The sequence below is a fragment of the Quercus robur genome, chromosome 12 (genome assembly GCF_932294415.1).
Source record: "Quercus robur chromosome 12, dhQueRobu3.1, whole genome shotgun sequence".
Taxonomy (NCBI): domain Eukaryota; kingdom Viridiplantae; phylum Streptophyta; class Magnoliopsida; order Fagales; family Fagaceae; genus Quercus; species Quercus robur.
This window is the reverse complement of record NC_065545.1, coordinates 16,246,716-16,266,135: the sequence shown is the minus strand read 5'-3', so window position 1 is coordinate 16,266,135 and position 19,420 is coordinate 16,246,716. Positions and strand designations below refer to the sequence as shown.

At 43.7% G+C, this 19,420-nt stretch overlaps 2 protein-coding genes across 2 annotated transcripts; both read left to right on the top strand.

Annotated features, from left to right (window-relative positions):
- The first annotated feature begins 3,892 nt into the window (after positions 1 to 3,892).
- Positions 3,893 to 4,984, top strand: LOC126708196 (uncharacterized). The gene has a single exon (XM_050408001.1). It carries the CDS (start codon positions 3,893 to 3,895, stop codon positions 4,982 to 4,984), a length of 1,092 nt encoding a protein of 363 aa, XP_050263958.1.
- An 11,725-nt stretch (positions 4,985 to 16,709) lies between these two features.
- LOC126709791 (uncharacterized) lies at positions 16,710 to 19,041 on the top strand. Its single transcript, XM_050410132.1, has 2 exons — positions 16,710 to 16,969; positions 18,460 to 19,041. Exons 1-2 carry the CDS (start codon positions 16,802 to 16,804, stop codon positions 18,988 to 18,990), a joined length of 699 nt encoding a protein of 232 aa, XP_050266089.1. The 5' UTR covers positions 16,710 to 16,801; the 3' UTR covers positions 18,991 to 19,041.
- Positions 19,042 to 19,420: the final 379 nt, after the last annotated feature.

The window sequence follows — 19,420 nt, the reverse complement described above, 5'->3', positions numbered from 1 at the left end:
GATATGGTATCATTTGATACAAAATACTTTTTTCACAAAATGCGTGTGTTGTGTGCACACAGCCTGGGCACTAGTATTTTCCCATTAATAAGATATATAGTATTAAAAAGTTGATAGGAACTTCTAGCAATTGCCAATTTGCTTTGCTGTACGTACTATTTGAATTAAAAACTCTTATGAAAACCCAATGAATCTACAGCATTTTTGAGAACTTAATCTGAATCAAGAATCTTGAAGTAGAATATTCTTATTAGTGGCTACTTCTCGTTGTAACTTATATTGGAGCACTCGATATCAATTGTCTTATGTCGCAAAAAGTATTTGAAAAACTATTTTGAGGAGTGGAGGTAGGCATAGACTTGGGGTCATGCTCATGCATCCAGTGGCGACTTCAGGAATTTTTCTCAGGATGTTCTTGGATGGACTTGTTTTGTTACAATTTTTTCTTCTTCAAATTCTCTGTTACAGTTTTTTTCTTTTTAGATTTTAGTTCAATTTTTTTTTTTTTTTTTTAGCTTTTTTTTTTTGCTTGAAAGCAATGTTATGAATACCGTTTTGGTCCTTGTTTCGGTTTGTTTAGTGGAACGGAATATTTCGGTACCGGAATATTTCGGTACCGATCTATTTCGACGTACTGTTTCAGGGTGTTTCGGGGTTTCTAAAAAAATTTAAAAATAATATATATTTATATTTTCTTATACAACATAAAATTATTGATTCAAATAAGTAAACCTCAAATAAAACAAATCATTTAGTTTTTTTTTTTTGACACTCAAATCATTTAGTTATTACATAACAATTACTGTTTTAGAATATTAAAACATAAATATGTAATTAAATAATATTACACTGCAAAACTGCTTAATATAGGGTTTTTTTTTTTTTTTTTTTGGTGTCTTTAATAATGTGTATTCACTTACTTTTAAGGGACCATAGACCACTACCCCAATTCAATGCAATGACCCCATCCACCCCAGACAAGAGCCGATTACCAATTTCAACACAATTACATATTTTTATATTTACATACACTTACACAAAAAGACAAAAGCTAAGCAATTATATTGTCAAAAGATAAGTCTAAGTCACAAGACTCACAAGTCACAACACAAGTCAAACTATGAGAGAGAGAGAGAGAGAGAGAGGGGGAAAACAGGAAAAGGAGAGAGAACTGAAATACTTGCCTGAGGTTAGGGGCGGCACCGCCATGGCACGTTGAAAGCTGAGGTTCTTATTTCCTGATCTCGCTTTTGCCGTCATTGATCTCGCTTTTGCTGTTGCCGATCTTGCCGTCGCAGAGCTGCTCTGGGCGTTCGGTGTTGCTATTACTGCCTTGTTGAGTCTTTTTTTTTTTTTTTTTGAGAATCGCTGCCTTCAATGCCTTGCTGAGTCGCTGCTGCTGCTACTGAGAAGTGATTCAAGTGACTAGTGAGGACGTGGGGTTCTTATTATGTTAGGAATTGTTTTAGTTTAAAATATGATTGGGTATTATTATTATAATATTTGTTGAGAATCCGTGGCTTGGGTTTGCTCTTTGCTAAGCTTGCACCTATCAGTCTTGTACCAATCAGTTTTTTTTTTTTTAGAATCCGTGGGTTTCTGTTTTCAGTATATTGGGCTTTTTTTTCCTGGTGGGCTTGCCTATTACAAATTTTTTTTTTCTCTTCAGATTTTAGTTCAAAATTTTTTTTGAGCTTTTTTTTTCTTGGTGGGCTTGCTTGAAATTTTTTTGAGGGTGTTCTTAATTTTTTTAGAGGGTAAACAAATAATTTTTTTTTTAATTATTATATATAATTTTTTTTTTCAAGCCAGGGTGTTCCTAGGAACACCCTGACATGAATGTGGCGTTGCCACTACATGCATCACCCAAGATTTCAAATTTCTTTTATGTAGTGCTCATTAACTTTTTATATTTGGCCAATAAATACAAGATATATTGCTTGGGCTCATTAATGTGAATTTTAAAATAAATACTAGCAGTACACGCACCTGAAATACACGCACAATCCATATATATAATCATAATAAAAGTCAAATTTTAAGAAAGCAATTGAATGATGTGACATATATATATATATATATAGGGGTAATAAAAGTGTTGCATTTTAAAAAAATTAATTTCCAAAACCTTGCAATGGATTTTAGTTGGATAATCAACTCAAATCACATAGATAATTTATAGTTGTGGTGGGTAAAGTCTGTCAGTTGATGTTGGGCCGTAACTCACGTACCAAGCCCAGCCGCGATAAAGAAGAAAAGGCATGGGCGTAGGATGTCCCGTCTCAATCATGATGGGCCGGGCCTGCTAAGGGGCGTCCGAGGAGGAACACCTCCTCGGACTCACCCAGTAAGCATCCCATTTGCACCCCATACTTAGCGAAAGGTCGTCCAATACGAAGAAACAATGCGTGACACTCAGGAAGGAGGAGGGGACAATCACAACTGCCGCATTAAATGCCAAGGAACTACTTTTCCAGCCGCATTAATGTGGAAGGGACAGGAACGCAGAGTGACCTTGGCCATTGCAACTCACAGAAAGGAGGGAGGATGACCTATGGGACAGGCACTCGAGTGGAGGATCGGATGACTGACAAGTGTAGGGACATGATCTCAGGAAGGGTGCTATATAAGGGAAGGAGATCCCCATGGAAAAGGGATCGCAAGCAGAAAGAAGAAAGGAAGAAGAAAGGAAGAAGAAAGAGAGAAGAGAGAGAAGTAGCAGGAACAGCCTCAGGGACCGTTACTCCAAAAGCTCGAAGGAATATCCCTACGTCAAACTGGTTGCATGGCTTGGTCGTAACTTCGTTTCACCTGTCAAAGACCTAGTTCTATAACCTGCTCTCTACAAATTCATTGTTGAGGGACTTTTGGGCCAGAATCTCCCACCTGTTGGGCCTGAACCCCAAATTCGTCACCTTACAATTGGCGCCCACCGTGGGGCGAACTTGTGTCTCGACAAGTGAAACAGCAAGGGATGGAAGGATCAGGTCCGCGCCAAACCGGACGTACTGAATCTCAACGACAGGACAACTTTGTAAACCTTGAACGAGCAAAAGGCCAAAATGATCAACGAGAGGGCAGTGTGAACACCGCCCACACGAGTAAAAGTCGCTCGAAAGGGAAAGACCATGCATCCCACCAGCACAACGAGCAGAAGGCTCTGCAGCAAGAGATTGAGGATTTGAAGAAAAGGCTGCGGCGAGCCCAACAAAAACGTCCTTTGCCCATTTCGGATACTAGCAGTGGTGAGGATGATGAATACAGACGAAGTAGGAGGACCCCCCCGAGCGAGACGTTCTCCTATGAGGAAGAGAGGCCTCACAAACGCGGCCGCAAAAGCCCACCTTACCAAGGCTTAGTCAATGACGCCATGAGTAAGGCCCTGGATCGAATCTCCCAGTCGCCATTTACCCGTAGGATAGAGCGGGCGGTGCTCCCTCGGCGATTTAATCAGCCAACGTTTAGCCTGTACAACGGTCGAACTGATCCAGTGGAGCACGTGAGCCAGTTCAACCAAAGGATGGCCGTCCACTCCAGGGACGAGGCGTTAATGTGTAAAGTGTTCCCCTCCAGCCTGGGGCCCTTGGCCATGAGATGGTTTGATGCCCTCCCACCAAACTCTATAGACTCCTTCAAACAGTTGACGCAGGCCTTTGGCTCCCGCTTCATCACTAGCACTAGAGTCCCTCGGCCCCTCGATTCCCTTTTATCTCTATCCATGCGAGAAGGAGAAACGCTAAAAGCCTACTCGGACAGATATTGGGAGGTGCACAACGAGGTAGAAGGGAGTCACGATGACGTCGCCATCAGTGCCTTTAAAAGGGGCTTGCCGACAGAGCATGGCTTGAGAAAGTCTCTCACAGGGAAGCCAGCCACCAGCGTGCGGCAACTTATGGACAGGATAGACAAGTATAAGAGGGTCGAGGAGGACCAGCAAGCCGGGAAGGGAAAGGCGAAGTTTGTCCCCCAGGAGAGAAGGGACTTTAGGTCGGACCGCTTCAGTAACAGTAATAAGCCGAGAAGAGATTATGCAGAACAGTCGGGGTCTACAGGGGCTCAGGTAGTCCACGCTGTGTTCCGAGAGCCATTACACGTGATCATGGAAAAAATAAAGCACGAGCCCTATTTTCAATGGCCAAATAGGATGGCAGGTGACCCCTCAAAACGCAATCAGAACCTATATTGTGCGTATCACCAAGAGCCCGGCCACGTCACGGACGAATGTAGGAATCTGAAGAACTATGTGGATCGACTCGTCCGAGAAGGAAAGATAGGGCATCTGTTGCAATGCCCTGAGCAGTCAAATGTCGATACCAGGCAAAGCACCTTGAGGCCACCCATCGGCACGATAAATGTCATTCTTGCCGCACCTGGGAGAACCGGTTCCGGCCCATTCAGAGTGATGTCAGTAGGTAGGTTCCCGACAGAGCCAGGCGAAAGGGAATCCAAGAGGGCCAGAGGGAGAGTGCCATTAATTGGATTCACGGAAGAGGACAAGGAGGGAACTATTCAGCCCCATGACGACGCCCTAGTCGTGACACTCAGAATAGGAGGTTATGACGTGAGGAGGGTGTTAGTTGATCAGGGCAGCGCCGTGGAGGTGATGTACCCGGACCTATATAAAGGGCTGAATTTAAAGCAAGAGGACCTGTCGCCATACAACACTCCTCTGCTTAGCTTTGAGGGAAAAATCGTCATCCCTAAGGGCATGATCAGATTGCCTGTGCAAACAGACATAGAAATAGTGGAAGTAGACTTCATTGTGGTGGACGCATACTCACCCTACACGGCTATTGTGGCACGGCCATGGCTTCACACGCTAGGGGCTGTGTCGTCTACCCTGCACCAGAAGGTGAAGTATCCCTCAGAGGGCCGGATCAAAGAGATAGTGGGGGATCAAGGAATGGCCAGGCATTGCATGGTATCGGCCATTGCTCGACGATTAAGCGACGCGCCTTCCACTTCAACCGGGAATACCTTATAGCAATCAAAAACCCCGGTCCAAGTTGCAGGTAATGAAGGACCGGACATGGAGGTGAGTTGTGAAGAGCTAGAGAGAGTGCTCGTCGGATCAGACCCCGAAAGGTTTTTCCAGATTGGCTCGGAGCTACCAGCACAGGAGAAGTCGACGCTAATTGGTTTTCTGCGTCGAAATGAGGATGTATTCGCTTGGGATCCTTATGAAGCCCCTGGTGTTGACTCAGACCTAATACGCCATCACCTTAACGTTAACCCAGCTATTACCCCAAAGAAGCAGCCCCCTCGGCGCCCGTCAAGGGAGCATGCAGACGCTGTGAGGGAAGAAGTGACGAAATTGAAAAGAGCTGGGGCTATCAAGGAAGTGTTCTACCCCGAATGGTTGGCGAACACAGTCGTGGTGAAGAAGAAGAGCGGGAAATGGCGAGTCTGTGTGGACTTCACGGACTTAAATAAGGCTTGCCCGAAGGACCCTTTCCCAATGCCGCGAATAGACCGACTGGTCGACGCAACTGTCGGGCATCCCCGAATGAGTTTTTTGGACGCTTTCCAGGGCTACCATCAGATATCCTTGGCCACGGAAGACCAGGAAAAAACTGCCTTTGTCACCCCAATTGGCAACTATCATTACAAGGTGATGCCCTTTGGCCTGAAGAATGCCGGTTCGACCTATCAAAGGATGATGACTAGGATGTTTGAACAACAAATGGGAAAAACTGTCGAGGTGTATATAGATGATATGGTAGTAAAGAGCAAATTGGTGACTGACCACATCAGGGACCTTGACGAGGTGTTTCACATCCTGAGAAGGTACAGGCTGCGACTGAACGCTTCCAAGTGTTCATTTGGAGTGGGATCGGGAAAATTCCTTGGCTACATGGTAACCCATCGGGGGATCGAAGTTAACCCTGACCAAATAAGGGCCATTCATAGTATGCAACCGCCTCAAAATCCCAAAGAAGTCCAGAAGCTTACCGGCATGATAGCAGCTTTGAACCGTTTCATCTCTCGCTCGGCGGACCGATGCCGACCTTTTTTTCTCCTATTGCACAAGTGGAAGGGTTTCGAGTGGACTGAGGAGTGCGACGTGGCTTTCCAACAGCTCAAGGAATACCTCGCCCGACCTCCGATCATGTCCAGCCCTGAGGCCGACGAGGTACTCTATGCATACATCGCAGTCGCCGATCATGCAGTCAGCCTAGTACTGATCCAAGAGGACAACGGCACGCAACGGCCCATGTACTACGTAAGCAAGTCGCTACAGGAGGCAGAGACCCGGTATCTCCCCCTCGAAAAGGCAATATTGGCTGTCGTGCAAGCTACAAAGAAGCTTCCCCACTATTTTCAGGCGCATACAGTGGTTGTGCTAACCCAACTTCCATTGAAATCAGTCCTCCGCAGCGCCGACTACACTGGGAGAATCGCTAAGTGGGGAACCATCTTAAGCGCCTTTGACATCAGATATATGCCGCGCACCGCCATAAAAGGTCAAGTCCTCGCCGATTTGGTAGCTGAATTTGCGGAACCAACCGTGGAATGGATGGGCGTGTCGGAATCAGCGAATAATGATAGGAGATTAGTCAGCACGATTTCTGTGCAAGAGCACGATGAGTGGAGAGCATACATTGATGGTGCAGCGAACCAAAAGGGGTCCGGAGTGGGGCTCGTTCTAATCTCACCCGAAGGTATAACCCTGGAGAAGTCGTTGAGACTGGGATTCCCAGCAACGAATAACGAAGCTGAGTATGAAGCACTGCTAGAAGGGATGTCGATGATTCGGAAGCTGGGTGGGAAATGTGCGAGCATATTCTCGGATTCAAGACTCGTAGTGGGGCAAGTAAGCGGGGAATTGGAGGCGAAAGACGAAAGAATGCAACGGTATCTTGCCCAAGCTAAACGCCTACGCGCCCACTTCGATGACTTCCGTTTGATGCATATACCCAGAAGCGGGAATACTCACGCCGATTCTTTGGCAACACTGGCCACACCCTCGGCTCAGCCCCTTCCGCGGGTTATCTTGGTCGAGGACCTCTGTCGCCCCACGGAAGAGGAGGCTAAAGGTATTCGGATACACAATGTCGGCGAGGAGCCAAGCTGGATGGACCCTCTTGTCCAATTCTTGAAGAATGATTCCTTACCAAACGACAAAGTCGAGGCCGACAAAATCCGGAGGAGAGCTTCTCGATTCTGGTTGTCCGAGGACTCCAAGCTCTACAGACGTTCATTTTCGGGGCCATACTTGCTGTGTGTACACCCAGGCGCGACTGAACTCATTCTGGAGGAGTTGCACGAGGGGATTTGTGGGAGCCACACGGGGGGCCGGTCCCTCTCCCACAGGGCTATGACGCTGGGTTACTGGTGGCCAAGCATGCATAAGGAAGCTCTGGAATATGTGAAGAAGTGTGACCAATGCCAACGGTTCGCTCCGAATATACATCAACCCGGGGGGGTACTTAACCCATTGTCCAGCCCTTGGCCGTTCGCACAATGGGGCCTAGACATATTGGGTCCGTTCCCCAAAGCTGCCGGGAACAAGAAGTTTCTTCTCGTCGGCACCGATTACTTTACGAAATGGGTTGAGGCTGAAGCGCTGGCAAACATTAGGGATGTTGATGTCAAGAAGTTTATCTGGAAAAACATTGTCACCCGATTCGGCACCCCACACACCCTAATCTCGGACAATGGCCTGCAATTTGATAGCAAGGCCTTCAGGGAATATTGCAGTGAATTGGGGATTGTCAACAGATACTCTACACCAGCCTACCCGCAGGGTAACGGACAAGCCGAGGCAGTTAACAAAACCATAGTGAATGGGCTGAAGAAGAGGTTAGACGACGCGAAAGGGAGGTGGGTTGAAGAGCTCGCCCATGTTTTGTGGACGTATCGCACCACGCCCCGCCGATCCACGGGAGAAACCCCCTTTTCGTTAACCTACGGGGCTGAGGCCGTCATCCCATTAGAGATAAACTTTCCCTCCCAGAGGACTGCTACATTCAATCCTATTGTTAACAACTGGCTTCTAGAGAAAAGCTTGGACCTCCTTGAAGAGAGAAGAGATTGCGCGATGGTGCATCTAGCTCAGTATCAGCAAAAGCTCAAGCGGGGCTACGACGCCAAGGTGAAGTCAAGGCCGTTGACGCCTGGGGACCTAGTGCTGAGGAAAGTCCTCGGCAATGCGAGGAACCCTGCATGGGGAAAACTCGGGCCGAACTGGGAGGGTCCATACCGTATCACCTCTGTGGCTGGCATTGGAGCATACTATTTGGAAGACTTGGACGAACTTGTAGTGCCACGCCCATGGAATGTAAATAACCTGAAAAGGTACTTTTATTAATGAAGAATATTTTACTTGATATCGTTCTACTGTACAATTCTCAGTAAAGCGTTAAACAGAACCCAAGTCCTGCATGGCTCCTCGGACCACAGACTTAGGGGAAATTAACCTCGCAGCAATTTTCAGTAAGCGTTAAACAGAACCCAAGTCCTGCATGGCTCCTCGGACCACAGGCTTGGGGGAAATTAACCTCGCAGCAATTTTCAGTAAGCGTTAAACAGAACCCAAGTCCTGCATGGCTCCTCGGACCACAGGCTTGGGGGAAATTAACCTCGCAGCAATTTTCAGTAAAGCGTTAAACAGAACCCAAGTCCTGCATGGCTCCTCGGACCACAGGCTTGGGGGAAATTAACCTCGCAGCAATTTTCAGTAAAGCGTTAAACAGAACCCAAGTCCTGCATGGCTCCTCGGACCACAGGCTTGGGGGAAATTAACCTCGCAGCAATTTTCAGTAAGCGTTAAACAGAACCCAAGTCCTGCATGGCTCCTCGGACCACAGGCTTGGGGGAAATTAACCTCGCAGCAATTTTCAGTAAAGCGTTAAACAGAACCCAAGTCCTGCATGGCTCCTCGGACCACAGACTTAGGGGAAATTAACCTCGCAGCAATTTTCAGTAAGCGTTAAACAGAACCCAAGTCCTGCATGGCTCCTCGGACCACAGGCTTGGGGGAAATTAACCTCGCAGCAATTTTCAGTAAGCGTTAAACAGAACCCAAGTCCTGCATGGCTCCTCGGACCACAGGCTTGGGGGAAATTAACCTCGCAGCAATTTTCAGTAAAGCGTTAAACAGAACCCAAGTCCTGCATGGCTCCTCGGACCACAGGCTTGGGGGAAATTAACCTCGCAGCAATTTTCAGTAAAGCGTTAAACAGAACCCAAGTCCTGCATGGCTCCTCGGACCACAGGCTTGGGGGAAATTAACCTCGCAGCAATTTTCAGTAAGCGTTAAACAGAACCCAAGTCCTGCATGGCTCCTCGGACCACAGGCTTGGGGGAAATTAACCTCGCAGCAATTTTCAGTAAAGCGTTAAACAGAACCCAAGTCCTGCATGGCTCCTCGGACCACAGGCTTGGGGGAAATTAACCTCGCAGCAATTTTCAGTAAAGCGTTAAACAGAACCCAAGTCCTGCATGGCTCCTCGGACCACAGGCTTGGGGGAAATTAACCTCGCAGCAATTTTCAGTAAGCGTTAAACAGAACCCAAGTCCTGCATGGCTCCTCGGACCACAGGCTTGGGGGAAATTAACCTCGCAGCAATTTTCAGTAAAGCGTTAAACAGAACCCAAGTCCTGCATGGCTCCTCGGACCACAGACTTAGGGGAAATTAACCTCGCAGCAATTTTCAGTAAGCGTTAAACAGAACCCAAGTCCTGCATGGCTCCTCGGACCACAGGCTTGGGGGAAATTAACCTCGCAGCAATTTTCAGTAAGCGTTAAACAGAACCCAAGTCCTGCATGGCTCCTCGGACCACAGGCTTGGGGGAAATTAACCTCGCAGCAATTTTCAGTAAAGCGTTAAACAGAACCCAAGTCCTGCATGGCTCCTCGGACCACAGGCTTGGGGGAAATTAACCTCGCAGCAATTTTCAGTAAAGCGTTAAACAGAACCCAAGTCCTGCATGGCTCCTCGGACCACAGACTTGGGGGAAATTAACCTCGCAGCAATTTTCAGTAAAGCGTTAAACAGAACCCAAGTCCTGCATGGCTCCTCGGACCACAGACTTGGGGGAAATTAACCTCGCAGCAATTTTCAGTAAAGCGTTAAACTGAACCCAAGTCCTGCATGGCTCCTCGGACCACAGACTTGGGGGAAATTAACCTCACAATTCCTTCATCAAGGGTTAACCGTTTATGTTTCACGAAAAGCGTTAAAGGGAAGCCAAGTCCTGCGCGGATTCTTAGCCACGGACTTGGGAAAAAATCAGTATTGTAATCGTTGTTACTCGACTACAAAGTGTTGCAATTTTATCGTCTTTATTCATTATTGTTCGACTTTAAGCAGTAAAAGGGTAAGACCGATATCCAGTCATGATGAAAACAAAATAAAGTAAAGCAGCGATATATGTAATTAAATAACTTTTGTCATATAATGTTCAAAGTAATTCAGTCCAGAAATATTATCAAGGACCAAACAAAACAAAGTACAAAAGCGGGACAGACGAATTCCTATTCTACGTCCCTAAGGGCCCTGAGTTGGGGCGGGCTGATCATCCACTGCTGGGTTCTCCGGGGCGATCTCCTGGGCCTGGGCAAGGATCTCGCTGATGCGAAGACTGTCCTCGGGTGACTGGCCATGCGTAGCTTGCTCCATGCCTCCAGTCTCGAGAATGGGGGAATCTGCTAGAAGAGGTTCAGTGGAAACGGCCTCCCCAGGAGTCTCACGTATCTCCGCAGGGTAAAAGATGTTCTCAGCTTTCCTGAGATCAGAATCTGCGGGGACGGCTGCCCTATCCATGGCCAACCCCCAGGTCGAGGTGACATAATCCCTGCAGACAGTGGCGATTTCCTCGGTCAACCTTGCCTCAGTATCTTGAACCCCACGTTCATACGAAGCCGCCACAGCCCTCTCGGCAGCCTCCCTGGACAAGCGGGCTTCCTCCTTAGCCCTTGCAAGCTCAGCCTTAAGCTCCGAAACCGCTTGTTGCTCCGCTGACAATTTTTCCTCAGAGTGTCGGAGCTGCTTGCGCAGCTCTTCGGTTTGCTTTTCAGCAGTCTTCAGGCCAGCCTCTGCACTCGCATTGGCCTTCTTCACCTCTCTTAACTCATGATCCTGACGATCAAGATCACGTTTGAGATCGCTCGCGGCCCTCTCAGCTGTTGCACGGGACTGGGCCTCCCTATGCACCTCCTCACGAGCTTGTTTGGCCCATTCCTCAGCAACATAAATTTGTTGGGTGACCTGCACTCAGACGGAAACGAAGACGATACTAAGATAAGACGATGAGAGGGTTCTCAATACAAAAACAAGATAGAAGATTCCACTTACCACAGCCATGTCCCTCTTCAGTGACATGAAAAGCTCTGGTTGACGAATCTTCCTGAGGCCTTCCATATCACGGGGCAAGAGGAGAGGTTGCTGCAATGCTTCAGCTAAGAACGAAGCTGGCTCACGCTGGGTCTCCCATAGGGTCGCATCCCAGAGGACTGGAGCGCCATCTAGCTCGATCCGAGGAGACCATGTCCGAGGTCCTCTCTGAGTGACCGCCTCATCTCGGCTCTCAGTGGACTTTGTTCTTTTTTCCCGGGGCTCTTTCGTTTCCTTGCTCTTCTTTTTAGGCCCGACCTTCTCGCGGGCAACCTCTCCCTCCTCTGCCTCTTCTACAGGCCTTTTCCGCTTTAGATTAGGCATAGGCTTCAGCGCCGCGCCCGACGAGGGAGGGGGAGGAAGAACGGGGGTTTTGGAGACGACCTGTCCTTTTGAGGTCTCCTTAGAGGTCTGCCCTTTGGACCTGTTGGATAAGAGACCCCTGAGGCCAGTCCTCGGCTGGAGGTCCATTCCTTCTTCTTCCTCGGTATCCTCGCTAAGATCAGGCTGTGCGATGACCAAACCAGTACCAGGAGCCGCTGAGGCACAGTCCAAATCAGCGTCAGAGTCGGAGATCTCTACTACTCTGACCGAGGCCTCCCCTTCCTCAGAAAATTGGAACCGGTCTATCTGATCCTCTAAGGATGAATGCGAAGAGCCGGACTCCACCTCTGGGATAATTACTGGGGGAAAAGCGTGTTGGGGGGGTAACTGAATTGGAGGCAAGTCTGTATCAGCGAGGAACCCTGGTATGGACACGTCAATCCGTGCTAATCTCGGACTACCGGCCCTTATAGCTTGTCCGGCTTCTACCTGGGCTCGAGTGAGCGGAGTATAATCCAAAATTAAAGGAGCCGACCGCAGTTGTCCGTCCCTGCTAACAAAAATCTCGGACCTCAGGAGGTAATTTAGAGCCGGGACATTGACTAGGCTCAGCCGAGGAGTGGTTCGCTTCTTGTCTGCAAAGGCCGTTAAACGATTTATGTTAGTCCGAGGAGACATGCAATCAAACCAACAAATCTAAAGCAAGTAAAAGAAAAAGGGGTGGAGGAGCTTGAAACCAGAATCCTCCCCACGGCATCTAATTCTACGACACCCCACCTGGTTTTCCCTCCCTAGTCGGACAGTGAGGGCCGTTAGACCATGGCCCGGAGACGATCAAATGGTCGTCCTTCAGGCCTTTGCTAGACTTCGAAAGGCAAGATATCAACCTCACTGCGTCAACCCTAGATTTTAGATAGTATGTGTCGCCGAGCTTATGGCATTCGTAAAGATGAACCACGTCGTGCCATGAGAGGCCGAGGTTCATCTGATCGTTCAAGGTTTCGACACACCCCAGGATCCGGAATACATTAGCGGTGCATTGATGGGGGGCCAACCTATAACCACGCAGATAGTCCTTAGTTATTCTCCCCATCGGAATAGTCATTCCTCCTTCCACGAAGGCTATCATTGGAATTGCGACTTCTTCTGTTCTCCGTTTCATCAAAATGTCCTCCAGATGACAGTACTCTAACCCTACCTCCGGTGGGATACGATACTTCGCCCTGAAGCCCGCCATACCGGCCGGAGAATCTACCAGTTTCTCAAGCCTACCCATCCCCTCTAATCCTAAAAACAACTTGAAGGCAGTATGATTAATGAAGAATAATGGAGAAGAAGCGCGAACTTACGGGTAAGAGGTTCGAAGGAGTCTTCAAGAGAATGGCAGCGGAAGCAAGAACAGACTGAAGGAATAGGCTCTGAGAAGTTCTGAATATTGGAAAGCTCGTCAAAATGAGAGACGAACGCCCTCAAGACCTATTATACTCGGTAAAAGTCGAACAGACGCGCTCGCGTCTAAGACATGCGAGACGCTGTCCACCGTAGATCCTGCCTCCAACCGTTGGATTGAGCGAGTGTAAAACCCCAAAAGCTGCGGTTACTTCCCCCTGAGTCACCAACTGCCCACCGCATTAATGAAGCACGTAAAGGCGTGCCTTCCCCCTTCCACGTGTGAAGCAGTGGATCGCCACGAGCCGTTTAGTGGGTATCAAAATCCCGCCTTTTCTCCTCGGACTCAAAAAAGGCCAGCATTTTGAGGGGCTATTGTGGTGGGTAAAGTCTGTCAGTTGATGTTGGGCCGTAACTCACGTACCAAGCCCAGCCGCAATAAAGAAGAAAAGGCATGGGCGTAGGATGTCCCGTCTCAATCATGATGGGCCGGGCCTGCTAAGGGGCGTCCGAGGAGGAACACCTCCTCGGACTCACCCAGTAAGCATCCCATTTGCACCCCATACTTAGCGAAAGGTCGCCCAATACGAAGAAACAATGCGTGACACTCAGGAAGGAGGAGGGGACAATCACAACTGCCGCATTAAATGCCAAGGAACTACTTTTCCAGCCGCATTAATGTGGAAGGGACAGGAACGCAGAGTGACCTTGGCCATTGCAACTCACAGAAAGGAGGGAGGATGACCTATGGGACAGGCACTCGAGTGGAGGATCGGATGACTGACAAGTGTAGGGACATGATCTCAGGAAGGGTGCTATATAAGGGAAGGAGATCCCCATGGAAAAGGGATCGCAAGCAGAAAGAAGAAAGGAAGAAGAAAGGAAGAAGAAAGAGAGAAGAGAGAGAAGTAGCAGGAACAGCCTCAGGGACCGTTACTCCAAAAGCTCGAAGGAATATCCCTACGTCCAACTGGTTGCATGGCTTGGTCGTAACTTCGTTTCACCTGTCAAAGACCTAGTTCTATAACCTGCTCTCTACAAATTCATTGTTGAGGGACTTTTGGGCCAGAATCTCCCACCTGTTGGGCCTGAACCCCAAATTCGTCACCTTACAATAGTAATTACATTTTTATTGAAATTTTCTCCAAAATTATTTACACAATTTTTTTTTTGGTATATAAATATAAATATATATACATATATATATATATATATATATCTATCTATCTATCTATCTATATAATTATTTAAGGGACTTCCTCTATTTGGATTCCTCATTTTTTTAGTTCAAAAATGCCCTTACACTCCTATATTTAAGTAAAGACAAAACTAAAAGACAATTTGGTAAAAATGCAACTCTAACTCCCACTAAAACATTATCTAAAAAATAGGATTACTCTCCTATTAATTTTCAAATTGATTTATTCACGCCTTCAAATTTTTTTTTTTTTTGATTTATTCACTTATAAATTAGATGTTCAAAATAAAAATTATATATATATATATATAAAATAAAAAACACAGTTTTTTTTTCCTACAAAATAGAACCTCTAACAAAAAAAAAAAAAAAAAAAGTCTCATCGCATGCGCTTTGCGTGCGATGAGGCTAATATATATACTTTTTATAGAAGAATAAAAGATGAAGATAAAGCCAAAGACTGTCCATTTTGCTTTGAATTTGGTAATAATAAGAGATAGTTATATATCTTTGAATTATCTAACATTTTTTTTTAATCTTGTCAACTAATTACCAAATTCAAAAGCAAAATGGACAGTCTTTAGCATTTTCTTCATCTTTTATTCTTCTCTAAAAAGTAGACAAGATAAAAAAAAAAATGTTAGATAATTCAAAGATTTATAACTATCTCTTATTATTACCAAATTCAAAAGCAAAATGGTCAGTCTTTAGCTTTATCTTCATCTTTTAGTCTTCTCTAAAAAGTATATATATATATATATATATATTATATATATATATATATATATATACTTTTTAGAGAAGACTAAAAGATGAAGATAAAGCTAAAGACTGTCCATTTTGCTTTTGAATTGGGTAACTAGTTGACAAGATAAAAAAAAAAAAAAAAAAAATGTAAGATAATGCAAAGATACATAACTATCTCTTATTAGTATTTTGACCTCTCAAGATGATCAGTTTCCTGTGTGATTTGTCCTCGATTAATTAATGCTTCCAAGTTCCATGCAATGTGACTACTGACTAGGAGTAGAAACTCGAATAGTTTATGCTTTGTAGGGATAGTACGAGCACTAGACACGAAAATAGTCTTAATTGTGTTTTCTGGTTTGCTAGATAGAAAATGGTCTTATGTGGAACTCATAACCAATAACTCCAATGGGTTGTTGGACACCCACTACCTGAGGTACCCCATTACGTACCCTATTGATTGGACAACTCTACATTTTATTTTTTCGTTGGATAAGTAGGACTATGAATGGATTTTTAAAGTTTGATAATTCAAATGCAAGATAAAGAAGCTTTTCACTTTTATTTATATTAAAAAGAAAAAAGAAAAAGGAAAATGCCTCATATTTTTTTAAGGTAAGATAAGAAAGTCGGGAACGAAACGGTTCATGAGTCATGAGATTGGCATGCACTTGTTTTGGCCAGTGGCCACCTCTTATCTCCTTCCTCTCCTCTTAATTTCTTTTTCCTGCGCCTTGTCAGACTCTCACTCTCCTAAATTTCCTCCACTCCATGCAAATAGTGCTCCACTTTGTTTCAATAACCAATTTGCCCTTCACTTTTATTTTCTTCATTCACACAAAAGTTCGGGGCATCAATTTATGAATGATCAGTTACTCATATCATCATATGTGACATTCTTTGCTCATTTTGACAGAGATATATGGCACCGAAGTTGCAAAGTTGTTTTTTTTTGGTAAAAACATACAATTTTACACCCAAATTAAACAAGAATTGTAATTGGAAAAAAGAAAAAAGAAAAAAAAAGACTTCTACACAATTAATGATCTCAAGAACTAAACCCTCTATCTCTGTTATAACATATTTTTTATTAACAAAACTTCGATACAATAGTATTTAAATAAAAATGGCTTGAATAAGTTGACAGAAAAATAAGTAGGTGTAAAAGGTTGTTATTGTACTTGACTAATCTCCGAATATGTTTAACGGGATACGTAATTGTCGAAAAGAATCCTTGCTATGGTCCCAAGTTGTTAATTAAAAGGCTTGAATTCAAGAACTCATGAAATACATGAGTCCTAAAAATCACAAAACCAACCATTTGGAATTAGTTAATTAGTTATGAGTACTCATCATGAATTAAATGTGGTTTGAAAATCACTAAATTAACTCTCTGGGTTTAGTTATAATGTGAAGATTACATATGGCCAACCATAGATATGTAACAGCAAAAGAAAAGAAAAGGAAAATTGTTTTAATTTCAACAAAAAGCTAACACTAAAAAATAATATAAAAAAATAGGAAACAAAAAAGAAATGGAAAAATGGTGGTTGCTGAGGGCAAAAGTTCCTCATAATTAGGTCATGTCTGTAATTTGGTGATAAAGTAGGGGTTAGGTTTTCTATTTACACTGATTGGCCACTGAATCACGCATCCAAACTAGTCCACATACATTTTTCCTGAATATGTATATATAGATGCCAAGACACCAAGAATATATCCTTCTAAACTACTATTAGAACTGTGAAGGGCTAGGTTGAAAGAGAAGCACATACGCCTCAACTCAAAGAAAGCAAAGAAAGAAATGGAATGGAAAAAGAGTGATCTGGATGTTATACTTGTACCACTAGCTTTTTTGATAAACATTGCTTATCATTTCTGGTTATGGCATAAGGTTCGCACTGAACCACTCACAACTATCATCGGGACAAATGCTAAAGGAAGACGTTATTGGGTCTCGGCCATAATGAAGGTACAGTTATATATAATCCTTTTTTTTTTTTTTTTTTTGGTTTTTAACTTGCTGATCAAACAATGAAAGAAAGGCTTGCACTTTGTGTGTAATCATTTAAATGGTATCAAATTCATATATAGTATATATGCTTTTTCCATGAAGCTAGCTAGCTCGTTAAGTATTATTCATTAGTTTCACAATGAAAACTTGATACGAATTGCAACTAAACTAACAATGCTCGATATAGAAACCAAAGTAGCAATTGTGGATATCAAGGGATGGAACCATTTACAAGAAGAGGGGGGCTGTGGCCTCCCCCAAATTTTTTTTAAATATTAAATAATAGGCATATATTTAAGATTTTAAAAAAATAAGTCGATGAAAAATTATATTTGTCCTTCTCAAAAAAATTATATTTGTCTCCCTCGACTTTGAATCTTAGTTCCGTCCCTGGTGGATATACTGCCATCTCTTTATTCTGATCTTTAAATAGTTTTTATTTTATTTTATTTTATACATTTTACGTGACTAATTTAAATCCTGAATATTTCAATTGGAAACACCAATAAATATTTTTCTTGAATTGTAGATGTTGTATCTGGTCAGGGAGGAGATGTCTTGCTTGGCTTGTATTCTGTTAGCTTAGTCTGAGCTTTGGTTTAGCTCTGATCTCATGAACATTTGTTGTTTTGTTTCTTAGGCTCCTCTTTGCCGAAGAGTTTGGATGTACCTTTGTTTGTTTTTTTCAAATAATCCATATGATGATTTACCGAAAAAATTAAAAAACCTAGAGGTCCTTTGGCGTGATCTTTAACTTATCTCATATAATTTAGTGTTTTAGCTAAGCATGTAACATATAGCTAGCTTTGGATTATCAAAAAAGAATCAAATGTGATGCTACAAAAAAAATTCCCAGATTTCACGTGTAATGTTTTGTAATCTACCATGAGTTGGTGCTTTGAAAAGTTTTGGATTTTACCATCATGGCAAGCAAAAAGTATATACATGGGGAGCATAACCTGTTATTTTGCTTAATGACAAGGAGGCTACCACTTGTTTTTAGTAGCGTAAGCGTGCGTTTGCCCAGCACTGAAATTATATTTCAGTTGCATTTTGTATTTTTTTGGGTCCCATGGCATTGTTTATGAGACTACCAAACTCAACAAAATGCAGATTTTTAGGTAAATTTAAATCTCACAGTACTATTCATATCTTTAAAATTATTTTACTACAATGTTTTTAACAATAAGTTTTCAGTTTTCAGCAAATAAGCGGTATCTAAACAGACACTAAATCACTTTGATGGTGATTTTAATCTTGTCCTATTTAACCTCGTATAAACTTTAAACAACATGGTCAAATCTATGTTAGGGTCAGGGTGGTCTATTTTTCAGTTTATTTCTATGATATGGTGCATTGAATAAAATGTTGGCAAAAATAAAATCACATATGTAACAAATTTTTTTTATGTCACTACCTCTAATAAACAAATTATTTAATTTTCACAGGACAATGACAAGAAGAACATCTTGGCAGTCCAATCTCTGAGGAACACAATAATGGGATCAACCCTAATGGCAACTACATCGGTTCTACTTTGTTCTGGTCTCGCAGCTGTAATAAGTAGCACTTACAGTGTGAAGAAGCCACTCAACGACACCCTTTATGGGGCCCATGGGGAATTCATGGTGGCTTTGAAATATGTGACACTACTCACTATTTTCCTCTTCTCATTTTTCTGCCACTCGTCGTCCATTAGGTTTATAAACCAAGTGAACATTCTGATTAACACACCACCTGACCCCATGTCCATAGTGACCCCAGCGTATGTGTCTGAGCTCTTAGAGAAGGGTTTCTTGCTAAACACTGTGGGAAACAGGCTCTTCTATGTGGCACTTCCTCTTTTGCTTTGGATCTTTGGACCTGTATTGGTTTTCTTGTGCTCTGTCACCATGGTGCCAGTGCTTTACAACCTTGACTTTGTGTTTGGGAATGGCCAAGTTGAAAACGGGAAAAATGTGAATGGGGACTTTGTATGAATAGTGTGAAAATAAAATAAAATGAGAACATGGATGGTGTGATTTTGCGTATGTTGTTTTGGGCAGTGCATGAGATTTGGTTCTTTTATTGTGTGTGCACATATAAATAACGCGTTCTACATTTTAGAGCGTGATGATAATCTTGTGCTTTTCACAACTAAATAAAAAAGTATAGAGGGCTTATGTGGTATCCATTATCCAAGGTAGTAAAGTTTAGAAAACATGGAATTAAATTGTTTATCAAAAAAAGAAAAACAGGAACCACACAATAGAACAATCTTTTTTACCAAGGCATGCATGCTTAGTCGTGATGGTTCAAAAAGTATGCCCACAATTCAACAGAAACTCAAAATACGTAGAAACATGTACACATGAATGTAGCTAATTTTCCAAAATTAGATCAAGTCAAAGTAATAACTTATAAATATAG